At 36.4% G+C, this 21,441-nt stretch overlaps 3 protein-coding genes across 3 annotated transcripts; 2 read left to right on the top strand and 1 right to left on the bottom strand.

Annotated features, from left to right (window-relative positions):
* Positions 1–869: 869 nt before the first annotated feature.
* On the top strand, positions 870–9,601 carry tmem71 (transmembrane protein 71). The gene is made up of 10 exons (XM_084410754.1): positions 870–956; positions 3,085–3,135; positions 3,236–3,284; positions 3,374–3,583; positions 5,193–5,383; positions 5,481–5,672; positions 5,780–5,846; positions 6,116–6,174; positions 6,569–6,618; positions 6,724–9,601. The coding sequence occupies exons 2-10, from the start codon at positions 3,105–3,107 to the stop codon at positions 6,745–6,747; spliced, it is 873 nt and encodes a 290-aa protein (XP_084266880.1). The 5' UTR covers positions 870–956; positions 3,085–3,104; the 3' UTR covers positions 6,748–9,601.
* A 380-nt stretch (positions 9,602–9,981) lies between these two features.
* On the bottom strand, positions 9,982–12,600 carry apom (apolipoprotein M). The gene is made up of 7 exons (XM_084410759.1): positions 12,369–12,600; positions 11,530–11,669; positions 11,340–11,413; positions 10,778–10,885; positions 10,443–10,541; positions 10,251–10,288; positions 9,982–10,159 (listed from the first exon to the last, which is right to left on the bottom strand). The coding sequence occupies exons 1-6, from the start codon at positions 12,492–12,494 to the stop codon at positions 10,260–10,262; spliced, it is 576 nt and encodes a 191-aa protein (XP_084266885.1). The 5' UTR covers positions 12,495–12,600; the 3' UTR covers positions 9,982–10,159; positions 10,251–10,259.
* Positions 12,601–17,707: 5,107 nt separating this feature from the next.
* On the top strand, positions 17,708–21,179 carry LOC311291601 (E3 ubiquitin/ISG15 ligase TRIM25-like). Its single transcript, XM_084410718.1, has 6 exons — positions 17,708–18,485; positions 18,661–18,756; positions 18,957–19,190; positions 19,275–19,428; positions 19,713–19,772; positions 20,193–21,179. The coding sequence occupies exons 1-6, from the start codon at positions 17,895–17,897 to the stop codon at positions 20,717–20,719; spliced, it is 1,662 nt and encodes a 553-aa protein (XP_084266844.1). The 5' UTR covers positions 17,708–17,894; the 3' UTR covers positions 20,720–21,179.
* The last annotated feature ends 262 nt before the right edge of the window (positions 21,180–21,441 follow it).

Genomic DNA, 21,441 nt, shown 5'->3' with positions numbered 1-21,441 from the left:
CAGACATTTACATTTAAAGGGATAGTTCATTCTTCATCTTTTCACCCTCATGTCTTTTTTGAAGAATATTTTTGTCTATAAAATGGAAGCCCATTTCTGCCAAAAAACTTTGATAAATCATATTTATGATGACAAAATGCATAAATCATGATATACCAAGTCATAATTCTGAAACAAAAAGTAGAAAATTATGTCATACTAATTCATAATTCTGAGATAAAAAGTCTAAATATGACAGTATGACTTTGAAATTTTGTCACTTTTTATCTTATAAGACAAAACTATATATAATATATTTGTTATAATAAATTTTTTCATAATTGACATTTATTTGTATAGCGCTTTGCACGATACATTTTGTTTCAATTTAGAGTAATCTGTTATAAGAGGTGACTGTCAAAGTAATATCCATAAGTCAGAAATATACAGTACAGTATTTATATAGATAATATAATTATTATTATTATTATTATTATTATTTATTTATTTTGGCAGATATGGGCTTCCATACTATGGTAAACAAAACGGTTATTTCCCACATTCTTCAAAATATCTTTTGTGTTCAGCAGAAGAAAGACATACTGGTTTATTTTTTTGACAGCCTATGGTTTTGAATGACATAATGGTAAGTAAATGATTTTCATTTTTGGGTGAATCTTGTCCAAAGTGATATATAAATACATAATTAATTAAATACAATTAATTTCTTAAAAATACTCTTAAAATATAATTAATTTGGTCAAATATTTTATTTTACTGGTGCATGTGCACTATATAGCCTACTTAAGATAAGTTTTGTTTCAAACAGCGTTATTTTGTTTTGATCTCTCTCTCTCTCTCTCTCTCTCTCTCTCTCTCTATCTCTCTCTCAGACAGTAGGCGTGGTTCTTCATGCATGCCAATGTTTGTAAGTAAGCGGACAGACAGCACCGCTATCCGCATTCTCCGTGGTTTAGGTAAGTGTTGTTTTTCTCTTCTTTTTTAATCGTATTACTTCTATATGTGTTGTGCAGTTACGTTAGAAACAAGGCAGATTCAGCGCTAAATAATGTGGCGAGAAGAAACCGGATGTTAGTATCACATTACGCTTCAGCACAATCACCTTATATATTATTTTTATACACTGAGGTTTTAGATTTATGGATTTGTATGATTGCCATGTACAATATAAAGTTAAACTCTCAGCTCGATATGTGTGTGAATGTGTCTCGTGCATCGTAACTGCTGCAGGCCGAGCAACAAAGACTCGAGGAGCGTCTGAATGCAGAATGAAACAGACAGGGCATTAAGATAACGAGGACGCCAGATGTCTTTTTTATTCTTTTTTATTCTGAGTTAAATAACAGTAATTTTTCTTAATTATTATTAATATTTATGAAATTAAATATTATATTAATAAATATATCAAATTATTTATGAAAACTGTAAGGTAGACCATTTTATTTATTAAGAAAGGAAGACCAAAAGTGCTGTAGGCTACATTAAGTTTATATTTTTAGAGGTAAAAACTAGTAAACAAATAAATCTCAGAAAACATAAAACAACTAAAAGAACTTGAGAAACAGACAATGCATCAAATATTAATATTAAAAACATTAACATATTTTTTCTCTTAAGTCTTATATGGGTTAAATGACAATTTCTCATTAAATAATTAAGTGTAAAAGAATGGAAGTAAAGCCAACATAAATCAATTGTTATTCAGAGCTTATCTATGAAGCTCTGTTTGTGTGCATGTGTGGTTGGCATGCATTTCGGTAATGCTTTGATATTGCAGTTACTCATTTCACTAAACACTCTGCTGCAATAACATTTCCTCATAGTTTGTTTTCCTTGTTTTTAATGTATTTGCAACTTTCAGTTATACTAAGGATGTTGTAATGTTAATCTTGTAGTCCTTGTGTTTCTAACTCACAGAGACTACATGAAATGCGTGTGAGGGTTTTGAGGACTTTCTGTTCAACCGCAAACATAAGTTAAAGAAGTGTGTCATGTGATCACTCTGATTTTTGAGAAAACAAACAAGCTGCTTTGTGTGTGTGTGTGGGAGACAGAGAGAGAGAGAGCATGGGTTATTGTGCTCCCTCATTCTTTGCCGTTGGTCTCCTCAGCTTCTCTGATAGCAGCTGCAGCAGAACACACATGTATGACACTCTGATCAGCCAATCGTTTATCTCCAGGCAGGAAGTAGTTAACAGGAAGTACAGTAACTGGTCTCCACCTACTTTGCCAGCATCATCCCCTTTTGGATCATGGCTTCCTGATTCCCCCTCCCCATCCCACTCGCTTTCCATCCTGTCAGACACCCCTCCCCATTTTTCATTCAATGATTCATTTTATTTCATGAAATACATGCATTTTTGTACATTTGATCTACAAATATTATCTAGAAAAAACAACAACAAAAACTTAAATACACCATAAATTATAGTCTTTCCTCTCATTTGACCTAATTTCTTTAGAAATCTATTACAAAAAAGCATGCCTGTAATTCCATTTCCATGTCATAATTTTAAATTGATATACATTATATTTTATTTTACTACATATTAAATCCGTAACCATTTATTTTTTGTGTTTTTAATATTTCTGTGATTTTTTTTTTTTATTTAGAAAATTTTTTTTTACATTCTGTTTAAGACTAATTTTAGAATAATTTGAAGGATTTAAAGAAGTACTTTTATACAGTTATATTATTATTGTTTTATTAATGACTAGCTCTATAGCAGAAAAGTGATGGATCTGTACAAATTTGTTCATTTGATCCTGTTTCCAGAAAGCAAATTATGGACTTGTGTTAGTGACCTTGTATTGTTTTGTCTTTTTCATTCTTTACAATCACCATTCATCAGTACTGGTTTATTCATATCCATATATAATAATTTGCATTTATATGTATTTATTGCTTTGATTTGATCTTCGTTTTAGAATGTTTTTGTTTGATGTATGAATTATTCATGTGAATATCCATGTGAAGAACAAAAAAAGAAATAATAGAAAGAGAAATAATTCAAAACCAATATGTGTGCATTCGGTAGATTATGTACTATCCATTTGAGCTGAATATTATTTTGTGTATTACAGGTTTGGCTGCAGCATAAGCCATGGCTTTCTTCTTCAAAGGAGCGGTTACAAGTATGTGTGCCCTCATATCACATCTCTATCTCATTCTCCCTCTATCTTGCGCACATTCATTGATAAGACTGTTGTAATGCTGACCTGGTGTTTGTCATAGGTTCTCCGATTAAGACCAGGAGGCAGGAGGCTGAACATATTTGTCACAGGTACGAGCATGTAGACAAACAGCAGCAACATATCTTTATAGGTTCTGCCTTGCTATTTTCTTTAAGTATAATGCTGTTTCTCTTTTCAGTCTTGACGTCTCCCACTTCTCTGATTCCTCCTATGAGTGTTTTTCCACCAATCCGCTGACAGGCTCCGTGTGTGTGTGTCGCCGAAGCCCCCGCCTAATAGCCAACGGTTATTACGTACTGACAGAGGACAGTTTTAGCACAGACGACGAGGGTAACGTCACCCTGACTCCCTCACACACCAGCGTCTCATACAAAGAGAATCTTGTCCGGTGAGATTCATGACAGTGTTTGTTTTTGTTGTGTGTGCTGTGAGTATGAATGAGCTGGATTTCAGACTATCTTTTAAAAACTTTAAATGTTTGTTTCTCTTTGCTTTATTCATTGGTGCAGTTATACTGACGTTAATGAAATGGATTTCGTTCCACCTATGCTAAAATACATTACACATTTACAGTATTTTCGCAATATAGTGTTGGGTCTTGTACTTGATTTCTTAATTAACCCTCAGAGAGCCAGCATAGCAGAATTGCAATGTTTGTTTAAAAGCAATTATTTAATACCTTGCTTTCAAAAACATATTGGTAAAAACTACATATAACATTACATGACACTCTGAAATTTATCACAACAATAGTTTAAATGCCACACAGCTTGCTAAAGTTACACAATATGGTACCAGTCAGTTCAGTTGACACATTCAATTTACATATTTAGAACAAATTAGAACATTTGTTTAATAAAAAACACATTTGTTTATAAAAAACACATTTAGAACAAATGTATTTGTTTACTTTATCATTTGTTTATTATCTATTTAGTATTTGACATCAAATATTTAAATATATATATATATATTTCTAGCCTATGTCTAGTGATAAGAAAAAGCTTACATACAATGAAATTTTGAACGTACTTGAATTTTCTGAGTAGCAAAAATGCAACACTGGCCATTATGGGTCAAACTTTTTCTATTGTTATCATTCAAATTGAGTATATTCGATGAAAAAAAAAGTGATTTCTTAGATGTATTGTCATTATTGTCCCTTTTAGGCCTATATAATAGCATATATTATTTTTGAATTAGGTGGTATTAAAAGTACTGTATTATATTTAAAATATGCTTTGAAATGAATATTTATTGCAACATTTAAATTGTTTCAAACTTTTCATGACTGTATCTTTACTGGTTCAAATATATTATATTTCAAATACATTGTGAATTCAAAACTTTTACTTACTGTATAAAAAAATAATGGTAACATTTTGCAACCCTAAATGTTGCAATTTTGCAGCATTTTTACTCATTTAACCCCGACGCAAATTTGCCTAAACAAAATTTTGTGGAAAGTGTGTGTGTGTGTGTGTACATGTTTTTTTATCCCAGTGGGGACTTCAGCCTGAATGCACACAGACTCATGGGGACCCGTGTCACAGTGAGGAACTAAATTGAGGTCCCCATGGGTACACAAGCTTATAAATCATACAAAACGAGTTTTTTTGGAAATGTAAAAATACAGAAAGTTTTCTGTGATGGGCAGGTTTAAGGGTAGGGTTAGTGTAAGGAGATAGAATATACAGTTTGTACAGTATAAAAATGTGTGTGTGTGTGTGTGTGTTTAACCTACATTGTAAGGACCAAATGTCTCTAGAAAGATAGTAAAATTCTGACATTGTCAGATTTGGTCGGGCTCCACTAGGAAACCAGCTTATACATTTTTATGAAGTTTTTTGAAAATGTAAAAATGCAGAAAGTTTTCTGTGAGGGGTAGGGATAGGGGATAGAATATACAGTTTGTAAAGTATAAAAATCATCATGTCTAATGAAAAGTCCCCATGAAACATGGACACCCAACGTGTTTGTTTGTGTGTGTGTGTTAGCATATTCAGACGAAGGCGCCGGGCAAAAAGGTCACTGGCCAGCCTTCTGAGTGATATGAGCCAATCATGCCAGTCCTGGCTGGAAGGAAGTGTTTTTAGAAGATCTGACCCGATCACCCCAATCCAGTCATCATCATGGGAGGAGCTGGACCACAGCTATGAGAAAGATACACCTATCAGCTTCACCTACGGTTTGGGGGATTCTAGTTTTGGAGTTAAAGAAATAGTTTAAAATTAAAATAGTTGCCTGTTCACTTTTTGTAAACATGTGTGTGTGTTCCTTTATAGATCCCATAGATCCTGTTTCCTCTTCTGATAAAGTGCCTCCTCAGACTCAGCTTGAAGAAGAGGAGGAGCCGCCGTGCGAGTCTTGCTCCGCCCATGAACAATTCAGCCAATCAGTGAGCGGTCTCCTGGATGTTCCTCCCCCATCTGTCTGTCACCTCAATAGTTATAGCTCATCCAGCAAGACATTGTCAGGTGAGAAAAAAGGGTGAATGAAAGAACTACAGCTCCAATCCTTGCCTACAGTGAGTTTTTGATGAATATGGAAAATAAGAAACAGATTGTTATTGTATTTGTTTCAGAAACTGTGCTCTGGAAAGTCCTTCTCCTCATCCTCACTCTGTGCCTCTGCATTGCCATCTCCTCTGGGTAATGAAAGTGTGTGTGTGTGTGTGTGTGTGTGTGTGTGTGTGTGTGTGTGTGTGTGTGTGTGTGTGTGTGTGTGTGTGTGTGTGTGTGTGTGTGTGTGTGTGTGTGTGTGTGTGTGTGTGTGTGTGTGTGTGTGTGTGTGTGTGTGTGTGTGTGTGTGTGTGTGTGTGTGAGAGCGAGAGAGAGATTTCTGTCTGTGTGGCTCATTAGTCGTGAAAAAGGAGCAGAGCTTTTCTTCTCATAGATTAATGACATCATAATCCTCACAGGTGGCTGCTGGGAAGTGTTTCTGCAGCTGTGGCGTTCATGGTTCTGCTTTCATCTATATGTGAGTAACCAAATCAAGTAAAATGGCAAGCTTAGTCACTATTATTCTTCTGTAATTCTGACATATTCTTTAGTGGAAAAACACACTTTGATGAATTGTTTTTTTTGAGTTACCAGAATGAGCCAAATTATTATATTTTCAAAATGACAAAGACAAATAATGTGCTTGAATGAGTCATGCACAATAAGACCAGGAACAATATTTTTCAAGACAAAAAACATTATTACATGTTGATTTCTGAATCAACATCCTTGTTGAACAACATGATAACACAGATATAAACCAATCAGACTTAGGGCGGCGGGCTGGTCGACATTTATATAATCAATCAACCAACCTTATTTCTCTATTATTTTAGGAGTAAAATATAGTAAAATCATTTTCTCATTCTCAGGTATGTCTAAACCTGGGAGCGCAGTGCGCTGGAGGAGAGCAAAGACTGAGGTGAGAATCTGCGTCTGCGACTCCTGACTGTATGAAGCTTCTATACTCAAGACAAACATGAGACTAAATAAAGAATCTAACATCCATTTTGTGTCTCTACATCAGGACATCACCTCCAGAAACGAGTGAGGAGGAACCATACACACATCTGTGTGAAGCCTGTCCAGAGGAAGTGAGTGTGTGGACACACATCCTGCATCAGCGTTAAATATGAGTTATATATCAGTTTTTGTAGTGGTATTTTCAGAGTTCTGAACAACAATTATAGAAGAGTAAGTTTAACAGGACCAATGATGGCAAATTACTGTCACAGGAAAATAAGTATGCGTTTTTAAATAGATGGACAGACATATCAGAACGATCATTGAGTGAAAGTTTAAGAATTTGATGGATTTTCCTAAATGAAAGACTGGATTGCATTCTGGGGGATTCTCTGCGAGTCAGTGGAGATTCCCTGCATTACAGAACGTAGAAGTAAAATGTGTCAGTCGTGTTTGTAAAATGCATCAGCTTGGCTTGGTTGGGCTCTTAAACATGGTGATCAGGGCATCATGTGTTATTGCTCAGCTCGTTTAGTCATATTATCAGATACTGATTTCCAAAATATTTTGTTGCAACACCCAGTTTAATATAATGGCTTTGCAGAAAATCTTTAAAGCTACACTGTGTAGGATTTTCTCCCATCTAGCGGTGAAATTGTTTATGACTACCAACTGAATATTACTTTCTAGCCCCTCCCATTTTGAGGGCGTTTTAACTCCTACGGTGGCCGTATTATTTCAAATCTGCCGGCAGTCGCGAGTAATCTCCCCCTTGCATTCGTCACGGTGCCACTGAGTGTAAAAACGCGAAAGGCGAAGCTTGAATTTCCAGGTATGTCCCTCTTTGGCTAATGTATTTTCAAGATGGAGGCGCAACATGGCTGCCGCCATTCGAGCGACTCGCTCGTATGTATTCTAAATGGCAGATTCTACGCTTACGAGAATACTTGATTAGTTGGTATAAGTAATTACACATTAATGAGTACATATCATTTTGAAAGAACAAAGTGTTTTTTTGCAAAGAATCAACTTAAAAAATTACACAGTGTAGCTTTAATTTTTGAGAAGTTGTAGCTAAAGAAGTGCCCGTTTAGCTTTACACAGATGCCTCATATTTGTCAAGTGCCTTTGTTATACAAAACAGGAGTGTTATTGCCATTTGCCAGGGTTAGAGTCACACATCTGTGCTGCTGTGTGACTCAAGAGGGCTGAAATTTTAATATGCTATTTTTAAATGCTAATATGAGCGCAATAATTCGATTTATTATAACGGTATTGCACTTAAAACAGGATTTAATGCTCTTATTTCACAGGGGCTTTCTCTAGATTACTAAGACAATTAAACCCTGTTTGCAGGGAATTAGTGCTGCCAAAAGAGAACATGTTCTCGATTTACTGTATAATATGTGCATAATTTTGTCACGTCCATACGAGGCATCTGATCTCACAAGAAATTTAAGGGTAAACTGTGAGTAAAAAGCTGTGTCTGTACAACATGACCAAAATGTGCAACTGAACTATTCTTTGGAGGGAATGTTGTTTAACTTGTCTTTATTAGTATGATAAAACATTTCTTACAAAGTCTCAGAGTTTGTAGGAGATGGAGTTTTTTAAAGGCAGCTCAGTTTTGAAGAGAACAAAGACATTCATGAGGAAACAAGCAAAGCAAGGATAAAATGAAGTGTTCAAATGAGCATTTCTGTTTTAGAGGTTTGAAGCCTAAAAATCGGAAAGCAAACATGTTTGAGACCAAGCCAAGGTGAATAAGTGAATCATTCAAATGCATTTATATTGTAGCCAATATATATCTAATGTGTTTAAATGAATAGAATTGTCTTCAGTGTTTGTATAAATGTTTTTGTAGTGCCCATGAGCAAAGAAACATTTAAGTGCACGACTGAATGAATATCGCTCAGCTAACATTTACTGTTAAGTATTCTGTGTGTATCATTATTAAGGGCCAAGCACAAAGGGTTCAAAGGTGAGGATGCTAAAAAGGATTTGAGGCTGTATCTATCTCAGAAAAAATGTATGCCTTTAGCACAATCCCATATTAAAAGGCTGACAGCGCCACCTGTTGGTCAAAAGTTATGAGTGATTCTATTTATGGACTTTAACTTAAAGTCCTAAAGTCCTAAACTCCTCACCAGAAATTCTATGTCCAGTCTGACTTGAATAACATTTACATGATGTTTTTGCCGCTGTGCCTGGTCCTGTAATTGCTGCTTGCAGATATATTTATAATAATAATTGTTAGATGAGGAAGATAAGCAATTAATCCTTTATATCCCATGAGAGATCATATAAAAAATGTTGCAAAAATACAGAAAAGGAAAAAAAGATTGTGTATTTTTGTGTGTTTTTTAAACTTTATTTATTATTACCTTACAAATTATTTAATAAATAAGTCACTGGGTACATAGTTAAAAGGCAAGGTGATTCCAATACGATGGCTTTAAACCATTGACATTGTGTTTGGATGTAATTTCATGCCAAAGCATGCTGTAAAACTATGTGTAACAGAAGGTTTGTACTAAAATGGCCTCATAATGTGTTCACTGATCTGTTACAGAATTCAGTGAGGCAAATTAATATATTAAATATACAATTATTTCCCTGCCTTTGAGCTTTGATGACTGTAGTGAATCCATAACTGCATTTAACAATCTGTGTCACAAGAAAACTGAAGAAAAACTTTAGTTACTGTGTATTATTCCACTGCATGTGAAAGTAAAATGTGAATAGTATATTTCGTGTATACACTGTAAAATATAATCTTAAAAGGAAATGCATTTATATAATTTGCACAAAGATAATTTGCCATGTTAGAAAGTATTAAATGAATAGGCTTTAAAACAGATGTGTTTTTTAAGGTTAATAGTTTTACAGTGTATTTTTTTTGGGGGGGGGGGGGATTACCCATTTTCATCAATAAAGTTTTATATACAAACAAAATAGTTTTGTTTATTTCTTTAATCAAGTTACACTGCTAATTTTTTTTTTACAAATTCATACTCTTTTAGACAGATATGTTATGATTGTTTTTGAATTTCATACAGGATCGGAATCACTGCAATTGATTGTTCTTACTAATATATTTATATTAATATGTAATGTAATGCTGATGGACTGAAATTTACAGTTTGGTTTATTTGTTAACAGATTGGGTACCATAAAAATAATTCATGTAATGGTGGCAGGATGAGAAATTAACCAGGGTGGAAAAGTGATACCTCATGAATCTAAAACACAATTATGAATTTTAATACCAATAATCAGTTGTTGTTGTTGTTGTTGTTTTACAAACTCAAAACACAAACTGTTTCATTGAAATATTGATTTAATTTATTTTGAAGAAATCTCATTCAGAAAAATATATCAAATCAGAAAATGCAATTAATAGATCAGTCACTAAATCCGTAACAGTGAATCCTAATGTCCATCAAAGCAGTCATTTATTGTCGATCTGGACTATGAAGATCTCTGCAGCTGCTCGTGACCTTTAGCAGTGAGAAATTGTGCAAAGTAAATAAAATGTGCAATTTTCAGTGAAAACAGAAGTCAGTTTAGAAACACAATGTTTGCACTTACCCCTTTTTTTTAAGCTGCCCCATCAAGTAAACAATAACCTGAAATAAATGATATAGCCTATGTATGATAAATGTAGTTTTACATAAACCATGGAACAACATGCTCATAATATCATCAGATTGCCGGCCTTTGTTTTGCAATACTTAAGTTATGGTCAAGAATGAAATGTATCAGACACAAACTTTGGCCAACCTTGTTTCAGAGGTGCCTGTACGACATCTTCCATATATACACTTTCCATTTTTGACTTAAATTCCTGTATCACTTCATCTGGTATTTTTTCACTACGAGCTGCAATGGAAGACAGACAGACAAACAGAGAGACATTATGAATAAAAGTCAGTTGTGTAACTGAATCCCTTTGCATTGGTGGTGACTGTACATGCAGCACATATTCAGTATTAAAGGTTATACTTGAAAGGTTTCAGAGGTGGGTGCATGTTGAATTATATGTGTGTGCATTTTGTCTTCATTAATGTCCAGTTTAACATGTTGCTTTGATCACATAGGTGGAGGGTGATACTGACCAAATAACATAGCACTCATTGCCTCGTCTTCATCCACAAAAAGTATTATGATGCATGAAGAGCAGTTTATGAACTTGCCATCCCAGACCAGTGCAATAGTATCGTAATCTGCTCATACAGTGACACATTTTAAAGTGGAAAAAGATATCATGAGAAATTATTCATCTTTTGAAATAAACATAACTAAATTATGATTGACATTATAAAAGGATCTCTGAGAAGGAAATAGCTTGATATGAATCAACCCAATCTCACGGTAAACCGTAGGCTAACTAGCTTATTTTATGAGGTGGCGATTTTTGTATGAATTCGTATGTAAACTGAACGAAAATGAACGATTTCTAGAAAAAAGTTAAGCACGAACACGAAGGTCCTCCTCCCCTTATCTAACCGCCACTGGCTTTTAGACAGATCTCACGAATTCATACAAATTAGACCAAACACGCAAAATAGTTACAAAGTACCATGAGATTGTCTTGCATGAACCCTTTATGTGATGTTAAACATGAATACATGTTGAATTATAATTGTTTCAGTCTGATCAGATTGTATCCGTTCCTACCACTTCTAAACAGGAAATGCTCCATCACAGGGACAGTGACGTAGGTCCAAGTATCTTTCTGACAATGATCTCCACTGTGGTGATACAAACAAAATTATTTTAATATACTCGAAAAGTAATAGAACAGTCCATATGTCAATGTGTGTGTGTGTGTGTGTGTGTGTGTGTGTGTGCGCAGTTTTCCACTCACACGCGAGTGCTTTCAGTCACAGTCAGGGTGGCGTTTTCGCCTCTCTGGATGTGAAGCATAGAGCTGTCGGTGGTTTCGAATGATTTAAGATCGTCTTCATCCCATACAGCCACTGCCACAAAATACCAAGAGCCCATATACTGCACAGGATTTAAAAAAATAAATATTTTAACAAATATTGGGACAAGTAGGATATGTGATATCTACAATAACAATATGCCTATAATGACAATATTTTTTTGCCACCTAACTAGGCTAATGTGAATAAATTAAGTTCATGTGTCAGTCAAATTCTTAATAATCACACAAATCTTGGCTATATAATACAAACAACTCTACATTCCTTGTTATTTTAGTTTTTATTTTGGTTTAGGCTATTATAGTTTTATTAATATTTTGAATTAGCTTATATTTTATGTTTTTTTATGTTAAAATATTACTATTAAGGTTTTATTTATTATATTTTCATTTATCAATATTTAGATTTTATTTGATTTCAGCTGTATTTCAATTAACAGAAATGTTTTTAATAGTTTTAGTTAATGACAATAACCCTGCCACAAAGCCAAGACTGACTTACTGTGCTGCAAGGTCATGAGCGTTCAACACGCACAATTCAGACATTTTATATGTAACCAGTCACTAAACTTTTTTTCTACATTAATGAATTTACAGAACATCTGGAAACTGAAGCAGGCATTTAGGCAAAGATGAGGCCTGTGAAACAGACGGCGCAATATTTACCAGATTTTCAGCTTAGAAAATAATCTTCATGGTTATGAATTCACTATACAGTACAAGATGCATTAAGTAAAAATGTTTACTTTAAATCCTCTTACCTCATCAGTAGTAAAAACAGAAGTGGAGAGAGGGGCTGGAGGAAGATATGGCACCATGACCTGCATCCCAGCATAAAACAGACCAATTAGTGAGCCGAAGGCACCCCATAATGTACTCATAAGCATGGCTGCGTCAATGAATGCGATACACGATACACAACGAATGCTGATGTCTTTTAACTGACTGATGCTTAGACGGAGATGTTTTAATACAGTGCTCGAGGGGACTTTCACCCCGATTTGTTAGTCTTTCTCTGTTTGTTATATATTCTTGTAATGGTTGTTTTTGTGTTTGTCAGAGCAATGTGCAAATACACCCCCTAATACACCTGACCTTGTTCTGGACCACTGTCCACATACCCTGCAGAAACAAATTCAAGCCAAAACATTCGAAGGGAAGACTATGTGACAGTGTGGTTTAGTTTTCTTAATGTCTCACAAATAAATCTTGATAAAAAAGTAATATCACAGAAGAGATCACTCACTGTTTCTCCTATAATGAGATTATAAATAAAATAAAATGGAGACTTTAGTCCTATTTTTCCATTCAATGTATTTTTATTGTGACCTTTGGAGCAACAGTTGTGTTGCTCTTCAGTGCAAAATGCAGCCTTGTCACTGTCGCTTTGCGACCTTGAAGTTATTTAACCTTTTTTCTTTCTTCTTCTTCTTTTTTCTTTATTTTTGTTTATTTTTTATAATTTGTTCAAATACATTCCCTAGATGTCTATGTGGAAAGTGTACATGCTTTTGTGGAAATACATTTTTTTGTGGAAAAGAACTTTTGTTTTTTTGTCTGCTGCAGAAAATTAAACAAACAAAAAACGTTACAGTGATCAAATAACTAAAAAAACGTTTTGATGTTTATTTCAAAACAATCACTTTAGCAAAGTTTGCACTAAAAATATATTTTAAAAATACAGCAACAAAATTATTTTAAAAGTAAAGATTCTGAAAGGATTGAAGGAGATCCCATAATATAACAACATATATAAACCCAACAAGTTAAGCTAACTCATTTCATTTGAGGAAACCGATTACCTCAATTCAATTAGGTTTATAAAAACAATAGTTATGAGTACTCTGAACTTATTTTAATCGAGTCCACTAAAACAATAATATTTCTTAATACACAATTAAACTTTACACTGCATTTAAATACTTTATATAGCTGAAACTTTACTTTATTGAGTAAAAACAGTGAAATGACAAACTTTAAATGAACTCAGAGCACTTGTTAGCTCACAATGTCACACACAAAGTCAAATTCAATAAGTTAAGCTAACTTATTACATTTGAGGAAACCGATTGCCTTAATTCTTTTAATTTTAAAAACCAATAGTTATGAGTACTCTGCAATTATTTCAGTTGAGTTTACTAAAAGTAGATATACATTGCAGTCAAGAAATTAAGTGATTAATTAAGTGATTAACACCTGCTGTTAACAAGCGGAATCGATGAAGGAAAGAGAAACAAAAGAACTACAACTGACTTCCAGCCACAGCCTTAGATGAAATCAACTCAAAATAAAAGACGTTTAAATCTCTAAAGATCTCAGCAGAGGAGGATTAAACCACTACACAAACAGCATTACCAGCTTCACTTATTACTAAACAGTTTGACTTTTGTCATGCGTCTACAGAAGTTGTTATTGAGAATGAACAGAGGGTTAGATGCTAATGATTTATTGAGTTTCATTTAAAGACACCATGATAGTGATCAGTGTTTGCTTTAGTTGGGCCCTTGACCCTTGACTTTATAACACCAGTTTTTCCTCTGGCTGCTGTAACTGAGTGTTTATAAAACACATTTGTTATGGCACATATGCCAAAAGAAAATATGAGCATGTGGTTATGTTTGAATGATAAAAATCATCATTTAGTGACTTGATTCTCTGATCTTTTCCAGAGCCTAATCTCTGATTAGACAGGTGATGTATTACTTGTATTATTCATTATAATAGAACTGATTCTGCTGTAAGGCCCATTGTTGTGACAATCAGATTTTAAAAACCTCTATGGTATCATGCTGACTTACACAGTAATCAAGAATCAGCATATGAATCTCAACAATCGTGACCATTAAAAAAGTGATTTATGCCGCAATGGATGCTGGGAGCCATGTTTTGTATTATGCTAGTACCCAGCATGCATTGCAGCATGAATCATTTTTTAATGGTCACCATTGTTGAGATTCATATGCTGATTCTTGATGTCTGTGTGAGTCTTAGTAATGCAATACCTTTTCTGTGAAACTTTTTGTGCACAACTATTTGTAAAATCCCTCATATTATCTGACGGTCACAACATGGCTAGCTCTTATGCTGTAGAATCACAGTTTTGAGTAAAACTAATAAGTTGCCCTTTTAATCAGAGATCAGACTCTGAATGAAATCAGTGAATCAAGTCACTAAATGATGATTGTCGTCATCATCAATCCTTCACCATCAACACCCGATCAGACTTTTCCTTGGCTTTTGTGCTATAACAAATATGTTTTATAAACACTCAATTATAGCAGCCAAAGAAAATCTTACGTGCAAAAGTCAAGGGTCAAGAGCCCAACTAAAGCAAACGCTGATCTCCACCATGGTGACCTTAAATGAAACTCAAATCATCAACTTCTAAACCTTTGTTAATTCTAATAAGAACTTCTGTAGACGAATGGCAGTAATAAAGTCAAAGTGGTTAATAATAAGTGAAGCTTGTAATGCTGTTCGTGGAGTTGTTTAATCCTCCTCTGCTGAGATCTTGAGATATTTAATGTCTTCTTTTATCTCCCGTTGATTTTGCTGTGGCTGGAAGTCAGTTGTAGTTCTTGTGTTTCTCTTTCCTTCAGTGATTCTGCTTGTTAACAGCAGGTGCTCATCACTAATGCTCAATCATCACTTAATTAATCACTTAATTATACAATTATCATTCTGGGATCTAGAAATGTTCTATAATTCATTCAGTTTGAGTTCTGTTTCAGTCATTCAAGTTTCGGTAATATTTGAGTGCTGTGAGCTCAATTTTATTTAGTACATATTACTGTTAGGTTTTACAGTGTAGTAACAATAAACAATATTTTATTATATATTATTAATATATTTTTTAATATGATGGTTTCATTATAAATATGGTGATTATCTCTAAGATGGACATCCAACTTAAAATATGATATTTACCATCTGAATCTAACCATGTCATGTCAACAAATGAAAAGGTCAGCTGTTTATTATCATGTAAAAGGGGTGGTATAATGGTATTATGTAAGACTCTGTTGTCACCAGAGTGTGTATGTGAAGTCAAAATACCCCACAGATACTTTTTTACAGCATGTTAAAATTGTCCCTTTTGGGGGTCAGTAAAAACGCATCGTTTCGTGTGTGTCCCTTTAAATGCAAATGAGCTGCTGCTCCCAGCACAGAGGGCGGAGCTTCAAGAGCTTGAGTGTGTATTAGCAGCTCCGATTACCTCACACTAAGCACTAAAATGTCAGAAACTGTTCTGCCTTTTATGTTTAAATTGGAATGATGGAGAAACTCAAGCTAGGTTTATACTCGCCGCGCCCGCACGAGCGTGAAGGTGTGCGCGGCAGAAATGACGTCATTGCGGTCTGGGTGTTGGTTGTGCAAGACTCCATTTCGCTTGACGGTGTGCACAGCAGATTTTGTAACGACGAGATGAACGACTTCGAGGCGAATCTAGCCAAGCACTTGCGACTCATCACACCGGCACCCAGTTTGCACGTCTAAAGTAGTTGCTTATATTAAAAAAATGAGCATACAATTGCATAAAAAGGCTTTTTAATGCACATAAAGGTCCATGTTTAATAAAAATGTTCACAAAACTTGAAATTAGAACTGGTGTCCGTGTCGGAGTCGATGTCCGTCCCGGAGAGGTTGGTGTCCTTTCCGGAGACGGTGGTGTCTGTGACGGAGACAGTGGCGTCTGTGCCGGTGTCCGTGGCGGAGTCGTTGGTGTCCGTGCCGGAGACGTTGGTGTCCGTGCCGGGTGTCCATTCCGGAGACGTTGGTGTCCTTGCCGGAGATGGTGGTGTCCGTTCCAGAGACGGTGGTGACGGTGGTGTCCACATTTCCATGCCGGAGTCGTTGTCCGTCCCGGACAGGTTGGTGTCCTGTCCGGAGATGGTGGTGTTCGTGACGGAGACAATGGTGTCTGTACCGGAGACGATGGTATCCCTGCCGGAGACAGTGGTGTCCGTGCCAGTGTTCGTACCAGAGATGGTGATGTCCGTGCTGGAGACATTGGTGTTTGTGCCAGTGTTGTCCATTCCGGAGACATTGGTGTCAGTGCACTTGTCCGTGCCGGAGACATTGGTATCCATTCCGGAGACATTGGTGTCTGTGCCGAAGTCGTTGGTGTCCGTGCTGGTGACGGTGGTGTCCGTGCCAGAGGCGGTGGTGTCTGTGACGGAGTCATTGGTGTCCGTTTCGGAGACGATGGTGTCTGTGCCGGAGACGGTGGTGTCCGTGCCGGAGACGGTGGTGTCTGTGACGGTGTCCGTGCCGGAGACGTTGGTGTCTGTGCCGGAGACGGTGGTGTCTGTGACGGTGTCCGTGCCGGAGACGTTGGTGTCTGTGCCGGAGATGGTGGTGTCTGTGACGGAGTCGTTGGTGTCCGTTCCGGAGACGTTGGTGTCCGTGCCGGAGAAAGTGGTGTCCGTGCCGGAGTCATTGTGTGGTATATAAATAAACTTGCCTTGCAATGTGCCTCCCTGCATGTTATGTCATCAGCTTTTGACCGCAGTTCATGGCTAAGCAGAGATGTGCAGTTGATCGGTTCATTTCTGTGTGTTTACTGAAGTTAAAGAAGGTAATGATCAGTTGAAGCAATAGTTTATTAATAGCTGTTTAGTCCACGTGTGAACATAAACATTTATTTTTAGTATTGATGGATTATTTTCATGTCCTGTCCACCACACATTCAACTGATGATGATCATTATGTATGTAATGACATGCATACATAGGAGACATCTATGTTTTGTTTTAAGCTGGAAATATAATATTATGTAGTTTTATTGTTTCAGATTTCCAAGACAGATGATGTATGAAGTTGAATTGTTTTTTTGTGCACGTGAATTTGGTTTTATGGATGTGAAATTGTCTATGCATGTGTGAATCAAGTTTTTTGCGTGAATTATTAATGACACTGATTTGGCTCCATACTATGGACAACATCATATTTCAGAATGCACAGAAACCATTAAGGTTGTATGATATTCTGTTAAAATATTTGCGATACAGATTTGATTAGAAGGATTTAGTTGTCTTTTTCTTCTTCTTCTGGGCTTTACACTCCTTCCCAGTAGGTGGCGGAAATGCACCTAAAGTTTGCCAACCGCTAGAAAACAAAAGAAGAAGACGGTTGTTCAAAACAGAAACAGATCCGATCAACGAACTATATATGTCTCTCAAACACAGAAGCAGGAAACTACTTATACTTTTTAGATCAGGAAAACGAAACGTATTTGTCTTTCGGTTATTGTAGGCTTATCTCTGTCTGTATTGGCTCACAATACAATGGCAGAATCCAGTATTTCAGTGGCTCAGGATCAGTTCAGTTGTTCAATCTGTCTGGATCTACTGAAGGATCCAGTGACTATTCCCTGTGGACACAGTTACTGTATGCTCTGTATTACAGGCTACTGGGATCAGGATGATCAGAAGGGAGTCTACAGCTGCCCTCAGTGCAGACAGACCTTCACTACAAGACCTGTTTTAGGTAAAAACACCATGCTGGCTGAAGTGGTGGAGAATTTGAGGAAGAGAAAACTACAAAACGATCAACTTGATCACTATTACGCTGAACCTGGAGATGTGGAGTGTGACGTCTGTACTGGGGACAAAAACAAAGCCATCAAGTCCTGTCTGGTGTGTCTGGAATCTTACTGTCAGACCCATTTTGAACGTCACGAGGAATTTCACTCAAGAAAGCGACATAAAATGACTGATGCCATTGAAAGACTGCAGGAGATGATCTGCCCTCTACATGACAGACTGCTGGAAATGTTCTGTCGTACTGACCAGATCTGTGTGTGCATGCTGTGTATGGCGAATGAACACAAAACCCATGATACCGTATCGCCTGCTGAAGAGAGGACTGAGAAACAGGTATGAAGCAAGAGCAAAGAATAAACTTATTTCCTCCTTAATGATATGCCCCCATCCCCATCCCCAGATATCAGTGTAAATGAATGGATAAATAGGAACTAAATTTAGAATTAAGAAATCCCATATGTCCACAACAGACAGTCAGACAGTGTTACTGCAATTTTTTCCCCTACAGAATCACTTGGAAGAGACCAAGAGAAATTTCCAGCAGAGAGTCCAGGAGAGACAGAAGGAGCTTGAGGAGCTGAGAGAGGCTGTAGAGTCTCACAAGGTGAGTTTAGAGCAGAAGAACTGCTGGAAGAGCTGTTTCAGACTCAGTTAGGACTCTCCTCAAGTCAGTCTCCAGTCAGGAGCCAGTGCTGGAGCTCTTTCAGTCCCACTGAAGCCCACTGTGGGGAACAGGCTGTGTGAGGGACCAGTAAGAGCTGAGTGAATGGACTGGTTCTAATGCGTCTCTGTGTGTCCTAACAGCGCTCTGCACAGGCAGCAGTGGAGGACAGTGAGAAGATCTTTACTGAGCTGATCCGCTCCATTGAGAGAAGCCGCTCTGAGGTGACACAGCTGATCAGAGACCAGGAAAAGATTCTTATAAGTCAAACTGAAGGACTCTTGAAGAGACTGGAGCAGGAGATTGAGGATCTGAGGAGGAGAGACACTGAGCTGGAGCAGCTTTCACACACAGATGATCACATCCATTTCCTCCAGGTAACAGAGATCTAAAAAACAGAATGTTGTGTTTTAGGAAGCAGGAATCTGATTTTCCTTCTGTTGGTCTTTGTGTCTGTGTAGAGTTTCCAGTCTCTCGCTGTCCCTCCTGGATCTACAGAGTCGTCCAGCGTCAGTTCTCGTCTTTCTTTTGATGATTTAAGAACTTTTGTCTCACAGTTGCAAGAGAAACTGCAGCATACTTTTAAAGAAGAGAAAGAAAACTTATGTAGAATAGGTAAAGTATTCATGCATTTACTCCCAGTAATGTCAATATAATGAATGTAATGTAATCCTACAACACACTGCATTAAAATACAGGTGGATAAAAATGTATATTTTTACATTGAAGATGTCTGATGGTTTCCACAGCGCATTTGCCTTTACTCTCGTCAATATAACATCAATCTAATAATGAACATCATAAAAACAATATAATCCTTCAACACAATGCATTAAAATACAGGATGGAAATTAACTATTTTTACATTGAAGATGTACATTGTCTGTTGGTTTGCACAGTGAGATACATCGAGGTGATTCCCACCCATGAATACAAGAGCAGGAATGAGTTCCTACAATGTAAGCTTTTTTTCATAAACATGAGCGCACACACAGAAAGGGAGAATGGAGAGAAAGTCAAAACAGTTGTTTTATTAAAAAAGAATAAAAACAATTCTTTTTGAATAAATATCTAAAATACATTTTACATGTGGTACACTTGCTAAAGATTAAAGTTTTAAAAAAACTTTACAGACAATACAATCTAAGTCTCTAAAATATAGTAAAATTAGTGTAATATTTAGGTTAACCCAATAACACTGCTTAATTTATAACAAATAAAAAAAGGTTTTTTTTTTTGTTTGTTTATTTCAGTGTTTTCTTGATTGCATTATTGCACATCATCAATCACATTACATTGATGAAAACATGAAAAAAGCTTATTTGCTGTGATTAATGATTGCCATTCAGATTTACTGATTGAAATGTTTTGTTTTTCAGATTACCAGCGGTTCACTCTCAATTCAGACTCAGCCCATAAATACCTCAGGCTCTCTGAGTTGAACAGAGTGGTTACTAACATAAAAAAAGCCCAGCGGTATCCTGATCATCCAGACAGATTTACTCATTTGTGTCAGGTGTTGTGCAGAGAGAGTGTGTGTGGACGCTGTTACTGGGAGGTTGAGTGGAGTGGTATCGTGGATATAACAGTGTCATATAAGAGCATTAAAAGGAAGGGATGGGGAGATGACTATGAGTTTGGCTGTAATAATCAGTCCTGGTGTTTAATCTGCTCTGACTCCGGTTGCTCATTCGGTCACAATTACAAACTGACTGAACTCCCTGCAGACCCCATCTCCTCTAGAATAGGAGTGTATGTGGATCACGGTGCAGGAACTCTGTCCTACTACAGCGTCTCTGACACAATGACCCTCATTCACAGAGTCCACACCACATTCACTCAGCCTCTCTATCCTGCTTTTTTGATTTGCTATAATTCAGAAGTGAAATTTTGTGATTCAACCTAATGATTACAGACCTTTTAACACATTCAGTGTTTTTCCACTATTGTGTTCGGAGAAATGTGCGGATAGGTTGCTGTTGCGTCTCCTCTTAACCACGGTTCGGCATGTTTTGATTCGATTGCAAACTGTTCACGATCCGGATTTCTCGGCAAGTGCTGGTGGAACCACTGTAGTGATGTAATGAAGCTTTTCTAGTATAGTAGCCTATGTGATCTTTCTACACGCCGTATTCATCAGTGATAAAAGTCAATAAACGTAATAAATAAATAAACTTTTTTACTTTTCCTAGTTTTATGTGATCATCATCCATAACGCATTTGTTCCAGTGTGTACCCAGAGCAGGGTGTTTTTAATATGCTTTGAGTCAAACTATGTGCAAATTCATAAGTCAACACCATTGTTGAGTATTTTCTCCTTAAAACTGCAGTGAAAAAATGCAGTTTGAAATCGCCAGTGATCTCTACGTCACAAACTACGTTGTAACCAATCACATCAGTGGGCTTTAGCATATCATTAACTATGCTGCGAAGTAGGGGAGTCTCTTATCCTGGTTATCCTGGTATATTTTTGGTATATCCTGGTATGTTTTTCTGTTGATATAAAAAATCAGGTACATTAGCAATATAACGGGTTAATTATGTATATTACGATGTTATGATGAACTATATGCCTTTCTCCACTGACGTTCTAAGTTGTTCAAAGGATTTCTAAGGATACTGATTTTC

Source organism: Rutilus rutilus (assembly GCF_951802725.1).
Source record: "Rutilus rutilus genome assembly, chromosome: 6".
Classification (NCBI taxonomy): domain Eukaryota; kingdom Metazoa; phylum Chordata; class Actinopteri; order Cypriniformes; family Leuciscidae; genus Rutilus; species Rutilus rutilus.
Note: the sequence above shows the minus strand (reverse complement) of the source record. Positions and strands in the feature narration are given on the sequence as shown.